At 49.6% G+C, this 14,399-nt stretch overlaps 1 protein-coding gene across 1 annotated transcript in view; it reads left to right on the top strand.

The window, feature by feature from the left end:
- HDAC7 (histone deacetylase 7) overlaps positions 1 to 4,145 on the top strand; it is a 150,388-nt gene extending 146,243 nt beyond the window's left edge. Inside the window, exons 23-26 of the mRNA XM_056867129.1 lie at positions 167 to 300; positions 1,595 to 1,679; positions 2,857 to 2,989; positions 4,058 to 4,145. Coding sequence (XP_056723107.1) covers positions 167 to 300; positions 1,595 to 1,679; positions 2,857 to 2,989; positions 4,058 to 4,103 — 398 coding nt within the window. The 3' untranslated portion in view covers positions 4,104 to 4,145. The remainder of the gene's footprint in view (positions 1 to 166; positions 301 to 1,594; positions 1,680 to 2,856; positions 2,990 to 4,057) is intronic.
- The last annotated feature ends 10,254 nt before the right edge of the window (positions 4,146 to 14,399 follow it).

The following is a 14,399-nucleotide window of genomic DNA, read 5'->3' as shown; positions in this document are numbered from 1 at the left end:
CAAATCTCAGTGGCAAACCGGCACATTGGATCTGTTCAACGGGGGTGTGGCTAAAGGAAGTGGAGGCGGGAAGCAGCCTGGTGGCCCAGGGGTCACCAGGACACTCCCAGTCCCCGCTGAGTGTCCTGAGTTCTAATGCTTCCACTTCCCTTGGCTTTCCCCACAGGTTTTGGCTACATGACCAGGCAGCTGATGACCGTGGCCGGAGGAGCTCTTGTTCTCGCCTTGGAGGGTGGTCACGACTTGACGGCCATCTGTGATGCTTCAGAAGTCTGCGTTTCTGCCTTGCTGGGCAATGAGGTGAGCCTCTTGGAACTGGGCACAGGACCATCCGGGATTTATCCAGAGGTGGGACTTCTCCGTAGACCACCTGAGAGGAGGATACAGAGCAGAGTGTTTCTGAACACGTGCAGAGTGCCGCTTCCTCGTTCTTGAGTAACCACAGCCTGCATCCACATGTAAAGTTTACTTTTAGGGCTTGTATGGATACAGGTTGAGTATGCCTTATCCGGAATAATTGGAAACAGAAGTGTTCTGTATTTCAGATCTTTCCATATTTTGGAATATTTGTATATACCTAATGAGATATCTTGGGGATGGGACCCAGGTCTAAACTCGAAATTCATTTATAGAATCATAGAATTGGAAGGGACCACCAGGGTCATCTAGTCCAACCCCCTGCACAATGCATGAAATTCACAACTACCTCCTCCCAACACACCCAGTGACCCCTACTCCATGCCCAGAAGATGGCCAAGATGCCCTCCCTCTCATGAACTGCCTAAGGTCATAGAATCAGCATTGCTGACAGATGGCCATCTAGCCTCTGCTTAAAAACCTCCCGGGAAGGAGAGCTCACCACCTCCCGAGGAAGCCTGTTCCACTGAGGAAACCCTCCAACTTTTAGGAAATTCTTCCTAATGTCTAGACGGAAAAACAGGAAGAATTTTTTAACAGTTAGAGCAGTTCCTCAGTGGAACAGGCTTCCACTGTTTTATATATGTTTTATATACACTTTATACACAGAACCTGAACGTAATTTTAAACAATATTTTTTAAATAATTTTGTGTACATTGGACCACTAGAAAGCAAAGGGGTAACTATCTCGCAATAATACCTGCATCAGCTGCTAAACAACAGCAATAACAAACTAACTAACAACGGCAGGCTTTCAGTCTCCACCTACGATGCTGGGTACACTGCATTTTATTTTTTTTACCCGAGAAGAAACATCAGAAGCCGTTGAGGGACCAGGAAGTGGGCCCTCTAGGGATGAGGAGGGGGCATTCTGCCAGATGGCTTTGTAAAATGTCCCCTCCAGAATCATCTGCCTCATTAACAACAGTTTTTGTCTCAGAAGTCTGGTTTTCAGGTCATTCCAGTTAAGGGACACTCATTTTGCACTGTGACTGTCGCCAGCCAACAATCCCCAGCCAACAGTCGCCAGCCAACAATCCCTTGTTTACTTCTGTGAGCAAACGCCCTTCCTCCAACTACCGGCCGGGCCCCTTGTGAGGTCCTCCTCGCGAGGCACGCCTCGCTTTGTAGATTCTGCAGGGTACGTCCTGAGCCATCCTGCCTTCTATTCCACAGCTGGAACCCCTCCCGGAGGAGACCCTGCAGCAGAAACCCAACGCCAACGCCGTGCGCTCTTTGGAGAACGTCATCCAGGTGCAAAGTAAGTGGGGGGGAGGAGACCCTTCCTGTGCGGTTCGGGGGGGAGATATGCGGGGAAGGGCGAAAAGGGGTACTCTCCCTCACCTTTGCTCTCAGGTTTTTTTTGGGGGGGGGCATTTATTCAATTCAGTGCAATTATCCAATTCAGTAGGGGACACGTCTAGGCTGGCATGGCCTACTGCATGGGGAGGGGCTGTGGCTCAGTGGTAGAGCATCTGCCTGGCATGCAGAAGGTCCCAGGTTCAACCCCCGGCATCTCCAGTTAAAAGGACTAGGCAAGTAGGTGATGTGAAAGACCCGCTGCCTGAGACCTTGGAGAGCTGCTGCCAGTCAGAGTACACAATACTGACTTGGATGGACCAAGGGTCTGAATCAATATAAGGCAGCTTCATGTGTGTATTCATGTGAATGAATGGTTATATTTGCATTTAGCCATTGGCCATTACAAACATGTCAAGGATACCACAGATACATAATAAAGGAAAGATGAGGTTAATAAAATTCTGGATTGATAATAAATATAATAAACTATGCTAAAACATACATAATAGAACTATGCTAAAATTGAGGCATTCAGAGAAATAATAACTAAAAATTGTGGTGGTGTCCCAATCGGCCAATGATACCTAGCAACCATTAAAATCAACCCGAACGTTCAGCTCTCCTAGCAACCTTGTTTTCTTTGCCACCAGAGCATGCAGGGAAGGCATATAAGAAACAAACCCATCGGTGTCTTTTAACAAAAATACTCAGCACTAGGAGAAGTGTTTAGGCCACAATCCCACCCAACAAGGAATTTAGCCCTGACCTACTGCATGAATGGTGGGGTGAAGTGGGGTGGAGGGGCAAGGGGTTGGATCCAGCCATTCCACTCAGGGCAGAGATTGTCTCTTAGGCCAGAAAGGCTCCTCCTTTAGCTGAGAACATTAGTAGGATCCAACCCAATTGACTTCCAGAGCATACGAAGCTGCCTTCTGCTGAGTCAGACCCTTGGTCCATCCAGGTCAGTATTGCTTACTCTGACTGGCAGCAGCTGTCTAAGGTCTCAGGCAGGATTTATCGGTTGTTATATTAGATCGTGTTTAGCTCAACCCCTTTGGTTTCCCCACAATCACCGAAGCCCCAGCAGTCGGTCAGGTCCGATCCTGACCCGCCACGACCCTGCCTTTCTGTTCCAGGCCAGTACTGGACCTCCGTGCGGCGTTTTGCCCACACCGTGGGCTACTCGTTCCTAGAAGCGCAGCATCGCGACACGGAGGAGGTGGAGACCGTGACGGCGCTGGCCTCGCTTTCTGTGATGACGGAGAAACGGTGAGTGGCCCTCTTTCCCTTTCCGGCCAGCCAGGCCATGGAGGAGGCGGCGTCCAGGTGGTCCGTTGTGGGGGCTACAAGCCACAATAGGGGCCAAACTGGACACGGTCATTTCCCACTGTTTTGGGGGTGGGTTCTCTGCCCTGACATTCAGACAGTTGGCCATACATCACACTGCCAGGAGTTCAGCCTTTCCCCTGTATTGTTTCTGCAACCCAAAATGACCCTGGGGAGGTGCTATTTGCCCTGTGGGGGGGCTGGACATGTATTGATGGGGTACCCATGCAATCCCCCCCAACAGGACAAGCAGCACCAAGGAGGAGGAGAAGAAAGAAGAGGAGGAGCAGGAGGACTTGGTTTTTACATGCTGACTTTCTGAGAGACAGCATGGTGTATTGGTTAAGAGCGGTGGTTTGGAGTGGCAGATGCTAATCTGGTGAACCGGGTTGGTTTCCCCACTCCTACACATGAAGCCAGCTGGGTGACCTTGGGCTAGACACACTCTCTGAGCCCCACCTACCCCACAGGGTATCTGTTGTGGGAAGGGGAAGGGAAGGTGATTGTAAGCCGGTTTACAATCACCTTCCCTTTCTCTCCCCGCAACAGACACCTTGTGAAGTAGGTGGGGCTGAGAGAGTTCAGAGAGAGCCGTGACTAGCCCAAGGTCACCCAGCAGGCTTCATGTAGAGGAGTAGGAAAACCAACCCAGTTCACCAGATTAGAGTCCGCCGCTCTTGTGGAGGAGTGAGGAATCAAACCCGGTTCTTCAGATTAGAGTCCACCACTCTTAACCACTATATCACGCTGGCAAACAACTCTTTCCTCCCCCCCAAGACATATGGGGATTTGTAGTTTTATAAGGGTCCTGAGCCTTCTTTGAAAGCCCTACTCCCCCTCCACAGAACTACAATTTCCCAGAGTTCCCCGGGGAGAGGAAATAAGTGTTCAGTAACTTCAAATCTGTGCCATAGCTGTACTGTTGGCGTATATGGTCTTGCAAGGGCGGTGCTTGGACCAGATGTATTTTCCCCCCTAATTTTTGTTTCCTGCTTTCCTGTGTGTTTTTAGGCAACAGGACGAGCCAATGGAAGAAGAGGAACTCATGACCCAGTGATGCCGCAGTCCATCCTCTGTCAGCTTCCAACAAGACTCGTGAATCCCGGCTCCGAATCCCGGCTCCTGCCTGCTGAGCCACAGGGCTAGAAAACTGCCTCAGAATTCGGACGGGTTTGCGGCAGATCCCCTGGGCCTCGCAGCTGCAGATTGCCTGGGCTTTGCGACGGGGGGACCGCCATGTGTCGAACTCCCAACTCCACGAGCAGCTGCCCCGAACCGCTGGGAATCAGCTTGGGTGGAAAAATCCGAGACCGTGAAAGCACCAGGTGGGGACCTCGTGGTCTGGATTCGGACTGCAAAGCCGGAGAGTTGTATTCTGATACCGGGGGGCCGGCGCCTGCCCCCCACCCCAGAACCAAAGATGGTCCGCGAGAACCATCCTGCAGGGAAGGAGCCAGGACGTTCCTCTCTGAACTCTCTTTTTTTCCAAGCAAACGTGGTCACCTAACCCTGGGATGTCCCCCGGGTCACCGGAGCTGGGCTTGGCATGCCGAGAACTTTTGGAAGACAAAACTCGAGAGTCAAGGAAGTGGCAGAATCCTGGCGCAGTGAGACGGACCGCTTCCCGCTAAGTGCCGTCCCGGCCTTACATTCCTGGTCTAGGATCCCCAATTTGCACTATATACATACCCCACACAGACTTCGTCGACTTTCCATAGAACACGCGGGGAACAAGACCGCGCACCTCCTTGTGGATTTTGATGCGGCCGTTCCTCCTGCATCGAGGCGTGCTATGTACATACACAACTCCAGGGTGCCTATTGCCGGTTGGTTTTGCCCTGATCCATCCAAGCAGGCAGCCTTATTCCAAAGAACAAACTTACATGGGTGGGGGGGAGATGAACAAATTTGCCCTCTAAAATTTGGATTCCAGTTGTTTTATGCAGCTTGGTTATGGTTCTTTTTTTACCCCTCCCCCAAGTTTCTAGTCCTTTTGAATATATTTGCAAACATGCTGCAAATGCTCCATGGGCCAGACGGGAGGAGTCTCTGTATCCCATGTAGCTAACTACCACTTTTTCGTGGCCTTACGTAAAGTTAGCTAATTTTCCTCCCGTCAGAGGGCTATCACCACCACGACAAATTTCCTTCTCTCCGAAAAGCACTTCTGTGTAGGAAGAAAGCATGCTGTAGATCCTTACAGATAGCTATAAAACATGCTTCCATTTTGCCATGCAGTCTACGTGTACTGGGGCAATCATGGTCTCCAGTATCTCCTTCCCAGCACATGAGCAGTAGGCATCTGTGATAATGGTCTACACAGCAGTAGGGTAGCCATGTTGGTCTGCAGAGGGGAGATTTGACTCACGAAAGTTTGTACTTCGAAAACCTTAAGGACATAAGCACATAAGGAAAGCCCTGCTGAATCAGACCAAGGCCCATCAAGTCCAGCAGTCTGTTCACACAGTGGCCAACCAGGTGCCTCTAGGAAGCCCACAAACAAGACGACCGCAACAGCATTATCCAGCCTGTGGTCCTCAGCTCCTAATATAATAGACATGCTCCTCTGATCCTGGAGAGAACAGGTATGCATCATGACTAGTATCCAGTTTGACTAGTAGCCATGGATAGCCCTATTGTAAGAACTTAGGAGAAGCCCTGCTGGATCAGACAAGGCCCATCAAGTCCAGCAGTCTGTTCATACGGCCAAACAGGTGCCTCTAGGAAGCCCACAAACAAGACAACTGCAGCAGCATTGTCCTGCCTTTGTTCCACGGCACCTAATATACTAGGCATGCTCCCCTGATCCTAGAGAGAATAGGTATGCATCATGACTAGTAGCCATTTTGACTAGTAGCCATGGATAGCCCTTTCCTCCACGAACATGTCCACTCCCCTCTTAAAGCCTTCCAAGTTGGCAGCCATCACCACATCCTGGGGCAGGGAGTTCCACTTGCCTTGAAAGCCCCTTGCTGGGGTCATAAGAACATAAGAAAGGCCAAGCTGGATCAGGTCAAGGCCCATCAAGTCCAGCAGTCTGTTCACACAGCTGCCAACCAGGGGCCTCTAGGAAGCCCCCAAACGAGACGACTGCAGCAGCAGCATCCTGCCTGTGTTCCACGGCACCTTGTGGGTCTCTTAAGATGCTACCGGACTCGAGTCTAACTGTTCTACTGCAGACCAACATGGCTACCCTCTGAAATGGTCTATGGATCGTTTCAATGCTTTTTCTCTCCCCCCACCCCCCTACACAGAAGTGTGTGAAATTGGGTCATATTCAAACGAGCATGAAATCTCACTGCCTGTGGGTGGGGAGGGGTGTGGGAGGGGAGGGCCGCCCCATTGCCTGGGGGCGGGGCAAGGGGCGAGGGAAAGGATGCATTGTACAGACTGTGTATAGAAACCGCTGGATTGAAACCAACCAGTAAATTGAGCCTTTGCTGCAACCCAGCCGTGTCCCTTCTTTGTAGCCGAGAGACAGACTCACTGTCGCCAACGCTGGCTCTGGCCCCCTTCTCCAAACACCTGAGTGCAACTTCGATCCTTTACGCGGGTCTGGTTTTTTGAAGAGAGTCAGTTTTGTTCAGGTCCTGTCTCAGACATGACCACCAAGCAAACATCACTTGATCAAACTTTGTCCTTTACTGCCCAAAAGCAAGCTCCTGATTCAGTGGTACTCACTCGCAGAGAGAGACATTCCCATGGAGCCAGCGTGGTGTAGTGGTTAGGTGCGGTGGACTCTAATCTGGACTGTGGTAGAGGAAAAATCAGGGATACTCCATGCCCCGTTGAGAGCCAGCATGGTGTAGTGGTTAAGAGCGGTGGTTTGGAACCATGGACTCTGATCTGGAGAACCAGGTTTGAGTCCCCACTCCCCCACATGAGTGGCGGAGGCTAATCTGGTGAACTGGATTTGTTTCCTCTCTCCTTCACATGAAGCCAGCAGGGTGACCTTGGGCTAGTCACAGCTCTCTTACAGCTCTCTCAGCCCCACCTACCTCGCAGGGTGTCTGTTATGGGGAGGGGAAGGGAAGGTAATTGTAAGCTGGTTTGATTCTCCCTTAAGTGGTAGAGAAAGTCAGCATATAAAAACCAGCTCTTCTTCTTCTCCTTCTCCCCCCCCCTTTCCTCCTGGAAATTTGGAAAGGAAACAGCCCTTGTGACACTTGGCCCCCACAGGCTATGCATGGACAATTCTGAGGTGGCTGTACCACTTTCTGTGTGCATGTGCTTGCTAATATAAAAACTCCAAATTAAAAATTATCATAGAAGGTTGTAAGCTTGCCTGTCTGTATGCATGCTGCTTTTTTATTTTACAGAGCCCCGTGGCGGACAGTGGTAAGCTGCAGTACTGCAAGCTCTGCTCACGACCTGAGTTCGATCCCGACGGAAGTCGGTTTCAGGTAGCCAGCTCAAGGTCGACTCAGCCTTCCAGCCTTCCGAGGTTGGTCAAACGAGTACCCAGCTTGCTGGGGGTAAAGGGAAGATGACTGGGGAAGGCACTGGCAAACCACCCCATAAACAAAGTCTGCTTAGTAAACGTCGGGATGTGACGTCACCCCATGGGTCAGGAATGACCTGGTGCTTGCACAGGGGGCCTTTACCTTTTTTGACCACATGAAGCCAGCTGGGTGACCTTGGGCGAGTCACACTCTCAGCCCCACCCACCTCACAGGGTGTCTGTTGTGGGGAGGGGAAGGGAAGGTGATTGTAAGCCGGTTTGATTCTTCCTTAAGTGGGAGAGAAAGTCGGCATATAAAAACCAACTCTCCTTCTTCTTTATCAAGATAGCCAACTGGATTCAGGCCTTGCTGGATTTATATATAACTGTGAAACGTTTCCTGGAGACTCAACCATCAAGGGTGATTGGCCGGCCCCGGGATTTTCCCGGGTCAGACAGAACATTGAACAAGTATTGCGCTAAAACCTGACTCACGGATGACTGGTCTGGTGTGCAGGGAGGTCATCGGGTTCGGGTGCTACACCCCCCCAAGCCAGACTCCACACGGGCAGCCCTCCCTGACGCTTGAGCCGAAAAGGCGGAGACCGCAGCGTTCAAAGACGGGACCAGAGCCTCGGCGACAGGAAGCGAGATGAAACGGGGTTTGGCGGTCTCCTAATTGCTTCCAGGCTCCCGTTAACTTTCAGGAAGGCATGCGGGACGGAGGGTGACTCTCGAGGGCATCGGAATTATTAAGGGACTTCCTCAATGAGCTAGAAAGCGAGGATTTAGTATCTGGGGAGCCCAATCCAGCCTTAATACCAGGGCTTTTTTGTAATAATAATTTTTTTATGGGCGGGGTATTCATATAAGGTTGCACTGATTTGGGAGGGGCCGGTACCAGTGAGTACCTCCACACACACAAACCCTCTGCTTACTACTAAGGCAGTCTGAAAAACGGTTTTTTTCTCATTTTTATTTACACCTAAAATACAGGAAGTCCCCTGTGCAAGCACCAGGTCAATTCTGACCCTTGGGGTGACGTCACATCCCGACGTTTACTAAGCAGACTGTGTTTACGGGGTGGTTTGCCAGTGCCTCCCCCAGTCATCTTCCCTTTACCCCCAGCAAGCCGGGTACTAGTTTTACCGACCTCGGAAGGATGGAAGGCTGAGTCAACCTGGAGCCGGCTACCTGACCCCGACTTCTGCTGGGATCGAACTCAGGTCTTGAGCAGAGCTTGGACTAGAATCATAGAACTGGAAGGGGCCATACAGGCCATCTAGTTCAACCCCCTGCTTACGGCAAGTTCAGCCTAGAGCATCCCTGACAAGTGCTTGTCTAGCCTCTGCTTAAAGACTGCCAGTGAGAGGGATTTCACCACCTCTCCACTGTCGAAACAACTCTTACTGGGAAATTCCCCCCCCCCCTAATATTCAGCCGGTACTATTCTGCCTGCCATTTCAACCCATTATTGTGTGTCCTATCTTCTGCTGCCCACAAGAACAGCTCCCTGCCCTCCTCTAAGTGAGAGCCCTTCAAATACTTCAAGAGAGCAATCGTGTCCCCCCTCAACCTCCTCTTCTCCAGGCTAAACATCCCCAAGTCTCTCAGCCTTTCCTCATAGGGCTCGGTCTCCAGGCCGCTGATCCTCCTCGTCGCTCTCCTCTGCACCCGCTCGATTCTGTCCACATCCATTTTGAAGTGTTCGTAGTATTGCAGCTTACCATTCTGTGCCATGGGGGCTTTTTACACCTAGCATTCATATAGTCAGTCAATCGAAAAATATTCCAACACAGTGGCAAGACCAATACATGGGATGGAATGTAGGGCTTTCAGAGATCAAAATACTCTTTTCCATCAGGGTTAGGAATGGTTTCTGGTAATCGGCAGGAAAACATGTTGATGTTTGCAGCTATATTATATTATATATGCACACATTGCCCTGACCTGGATGGCCCAGGCTAGCCTGATCTCGTGAGATCTCAGAAGCTAAGCAGGGTCAGCCCTGGTTAGTATTTGAATGGGAGACCACCAAGGAACACCAGGGTTGCTGTGCAGAGGAAAGCACTGGCAAACCACCTCTGTTAGTCTCTTGCCATGAAAACCCCAAAAGGAGTCGCCATACGTCGGCTGCGACTTGACGGCACTTCACATACACACACATCAAACTTACGAGAGTTCTACAATATCTAAAAACAAAAGCCATATTTTTTTTAAAAAAAAAATTGTCTACATTAGAAAGTTGCGAATTGCCACATTGGCCAAAGCAATTTTTATTAAAAAGCTGTATAATAACTCTAATTATGGACGACCCAAATGACATAAAACAGTTCCCCAGAACTTTGCTTCAGGCAGGATATTTTTTTTAAGGGCAAGGAAGGGGGGGATATTTGGGGTCATATGTTTTTACAAGCACCCTGTGTAAAATGTCAAGCAGGTCTGAATCGATAGTACAAGCAAGAGAGGGCTGGCGGCTTTAAACTTCAGGAGAGAAGCAGCAAAAAAATAAAAGCATCCAAATGAAAATACTGCTATAAAACTGTTGCTCAAATGTTTGTCTCCACACCAAAGATAAGAACTTTTACGCATGCCGAATAATGCACTTTCAATCCACTTTTAATGCATTTTAACTATTGTTTGCAAGTGGATTTTGCCATTTCGCACTGTAAAATCCGACTGCAAAGTGGATTGAAAGTGCATTATTTAGCATGTGGGAAAGTGCCTCTCTGTCCCATCAGCGGTATTAAATGGAAGATATGGCACCTTACTTTATTCAGATAGGCTTTGTCCATGGCCATTTATGCTTGGTAATTAGCAGCGCATTCCAGGCTGAAGCACCCCGCATATTTTTTTAAGTTTTTCACGCTGAACCGTCATTCTTCTTCGCGTTTCTTAAGAGCCCCTTCAACTCGACCTTTTGTGTTTGCTCTGCCCCCACCACAAAGAATCCCCTCAAGGAACCATGCAAAATCACAGCCGTGCGTTAGCTATGTACACGGCGGTTGCTAATGGCTATGCAAACAGGAATGAAGGAGCAGGCGATTGGGGGGTGGGTGGAATTTCTCCTTTTGCTTCGGGACCGTAAATAGGCATTTTAAAGGTTGCATTTTAAGAAAGCTTTGAGCGAGCGTCAAAATTGATCCTGCATAAATGGCCCAGGTATTTCCCAACCCAGAGCTGGCAACCCTAGGGGTGTTACAAAGCAGGGTCCAATCCAATCCAGTCTCTATGAACGATGCAGGCCTTGGTCTCTTCCCTCTTCCTGCTGTCGCCTCCCTTCACCACAACTGACTCCCCATTCATAAGCCCTTCGTGTTTATAATGTCTCCAGCCACCACCTGGAGGTTGGCAACCCTAGTTACAGCTCATGCAAGACCTGCCACTTCACCTATAATGTACGACTAGACCAAAGCTGGGCCTTACCACCCCCACGGCCTCCTAACAACTGTCCCTACAGCAGCTGCTTTCTATCTGGTCAGGTGCCAGCCATACCCTCAGGGCCACCATCTGGGATTTTATTTTGCAGTGGATTTTTCCGCTCCTCCGGGGCTTGCCGCGGAGAGTTCAAAGTTTTGTGAGTTCTGATTCATCCTCCAGCACAGGATTGGTAAGCCAACTTGGTTACATTCTACCATTTTTGTCTTTCCAGTGTGGTGTAGTGGTTAAGAGCGGTGGCTTGGAGTGACGGACTCTGATCTGGAGAACCGGGTTTGAGTCCCCACTCCTCCACATGAGCGGCGGACGCTAATCTGGTGAACTGGATTTGTTTCCCCACTCTTACACATGAAGCCTGCTGGGTGACCTTGGGCTAGTCACAGTTCTCTTAGAGCTCTCTTAGCCCCACCTACCTCACCGGGTGTCTGTTGTGGGGAGGGGAAGGGAAGGTGATTGTAAGCTGGTTTGATTCTTCCTTAAGTGGTAGAGGAAGTCAGCATATAAAAACCAACTTTTCTTCTTCTTTCCACTACATTAAAATAAACACTGAACTTCTCTGTGCGTTCGTACGGTCCCTCGTCTCTTGCTAGCAGAAAATGGCCACTTTGGAAGGTGGGCTCTGTGGCATTATACCCTGCTGAGGTCCCTTCCCTCCCCAAACACCGCCCTCCCTAGGCTCCACCCCCAAATCTCCAGGTGTTTTCTAACCTAGAGTTTGGCAACCCTTCCTGTGGAGGGGGGGTAGATTAAGGTGAGTGCAAGAGAGAAAAAGGAATTTTATGCATGGGTTGTTCCCGTCGCGGTCACCCCCCGACTTCCTTGGGGCTTCGTTTTAATTATGCATGTATTTTCCGATCTTCAGAAGTCGCCTCGCTCTCCCCTCGCGTGTTCCACACATTTTCAGGATGCTGTTCCACCCCAAGTTTAAAGTCTGCCTCAATCCCAAATCAAAAGCTGGCCCTGTGCATACTTGTCACTTCGGGTTGTTCTTCCCACGCCCATTTTCACTTCTCCCTGCCCCGTGTCTGTCCCCATCATCCAGCCTCCCCTCGAAGCTATCATTTTGTGCACTAGTGAGAAAACAATGCTGGAATATTTTTGGTCAGTTTCACAGCGAGTGTGGGTCAGTTTCAGATCGAACAGTTGAGAGGATGCTGAAATAATCTCAAATGACCTATGTGGCTGCTTATTTGGTCAGCTCCACAGCAAGTATGGGTCAGTTTCAGTTCTTGGCAGGATGGAATAGAGCCAGGCTGATTTGCCACCCTCCCCTTATACGTGTCCTCTTATAGGCATGAAAGCCTTATTTTTGTTTGTGAGTGCGAGACTACCGATGCAACTCTGAATGTCACAAATGACCATGCAAGTATTTTTATGTTCTTATGACCCCTGTATTTAATTACGCAGCAAAAAAAAACTGGTGTGGGAAGGTTGTCCAGACCCTTCTCTGCTTTGGCTGTTAAATGGCCACTCAGTTCAGATCAAATGAAAGAATCCCGCTGTGGGGCTGGTAGGGGAGGGTGACATATTAAAAAAAAAAAAAGTACACCCCAGCCAATTATAAAGCAGCGTTTTCAGTGGGGGAGGGACTCACACATGGTTCAGACGCTCCGCATTTTCGCTGGGGATACATAACTGATCACAAGGTACTCCTGGAATTTCTTCGGTGGGGGGGGGAGGAAGCCCCTGTGCATAGTGTTTTGAGAAATCGACGGCAAATACTGTGTGGTTAGAGAGCAGCAGATCCAGTGGAAACAGACCACACATAAAAGGCCAAAGAATGGTCCTCTCGAGGTCACCCTGAGCATCCTGAGTGGGGCTTTGAGCCAAAATCTCCCCAGAGCATACCTAGAACCTGCTCACTGCTTGGGAAGGGGGTTTAAAAAGTAATATGAGACGTACCTGGTTGGTTCCATCTCTTCTGATGTCACAATGCATCAAGCGTAGTGATTGGTTTCACTTCTTCTAATGTCACAATGCATGACAGACCCTTTCATGTTGCTGCTACGCTCAGCTCTATGTGGTTGGAGAGGGCATAAGGTATGTTTGAAATGATCTCCTGGAGGGGCTGATGCAGGAGGGCAGAGGCCAAAAGTCATGCCAATGTTTTGCCAAACAAGCAAAGCTACCCAAAGAGGCAGGCTTCCCAACTGAATGTTGAGGGCTACCTGTGGTGTGCTTTGGTGCTCTTTATAGGGTTACCTGCTCTGGATTGTGAAATTCCTGGAGATTTTGGGGGTGGAGCCTGGGAAGGGCTGGGTTTGGGGTATGGAGGGACCTCTGCAGGGTACAATGCCCTAGAGTCCACCCTCCAAAGCAGCCCTTTTCCCCATGGGAACTGATTTCTGTCGTCTGGAGATGAACTGTAATTCCAGGAGATCTCCAGCTACCACCTGGAGACTGGCAACCCTAGCTCTTGAAGGATGTGAGGATCAGATTGCTTTGGACTAGAGTCGCCAACCTCCAGGCGGTGGCTGGAGACCTGCTGCAACAACTGCTCGGCAGGCTATTACACCTGATCTCCAGTTGACAGTTCCCCTGGACAAAATGGCCACTTTGGAAGGTGGACTCTGTGTAGGATTGCCAACCTCCAGACAGTAGCTATTACAACTGCTCTCAGGCTCCACCCACAAAACCTCCTGCCAGTGGTGAAGAGGGACCTGGGAACCCTAGGTCTATGGCATTATACCCCATTGAAGTCACTCCCATCCCCAAGCCCCACCCTCCTGAGGCTCCCAAGACACTTGGGAAAAAATTAAGTCACTCTCGGAAACATCGAATCTGTCCCCTCCTACTTTAAAGTTTATGCCATTGTGGAGATAATACATATTGGCAGTAATCCCATCCTCTATCTCATCTTGTATGTACCATAGTTGAACAGCTAATTTACAAAGTCAATAAAGAGAGCAAGGAGTCGGCTAAAGATTCTCATGTTTAAAATGATTCAAATAAAAAAACAAAATTACATTTACTGGAAGGATTCCCATTTTCAGGATGGAACAGTCCAGAAAGGGGGTGATTCGACAGCGCCACCATTTTCAATCAACTTGCCAGATGGAGTGATGGGATAAATCTTGCATCCCTGTATCCCCTCTGGGGTCTGTTGCATTCATAAATGGCATAGAAAAACAAGAAGTCTTAATTGGGTTTTTATTTTTAAAAGTCACAGCTTGCCACAAGAAATCCTAGGAGTTACGGTCTGGTGAGGGAGCTGAAAATCCTTCATTAGGGATGGCGAACCACCCCGCCTTCGTATATAAGTACAATGCCCAGGATTCCCAAGGGAGAGAGAACGACCGTTACACTAGTTAAACCATCTGATTTCCCTTCATTACCTTTGCTATGGTTAATAATACCACACAGTTCATATTTAGGGTTGCCAACCTCCAGGTGGTGGCTGGAGATCGCCTGCTATATACAACTGATCTCCAGCCGATAGGCAAAGCCTGAAGAGGGCAGGGTTTGGGGAGGGGA

The sequence above is a fragment of the Euleptes europaea genome, chromosome 1 (assembly GCF_029931775.1).
Source record: "Euleptes europaea isolate rEulEur1 chromosome 1, rEulEur1.hap1, whole genome shotgun sequence".
NCBI classification, from domain to species: domain Eukaryota; kingdom Metazoa; phylum Chordata; class Lepidosauria; order Squamata; family Sphaerodactylidae; genus Euleptes; species Euleptes europaea.
This window is presented reverse-complemented; position numbering and strand designations above follow the sequence as displayed.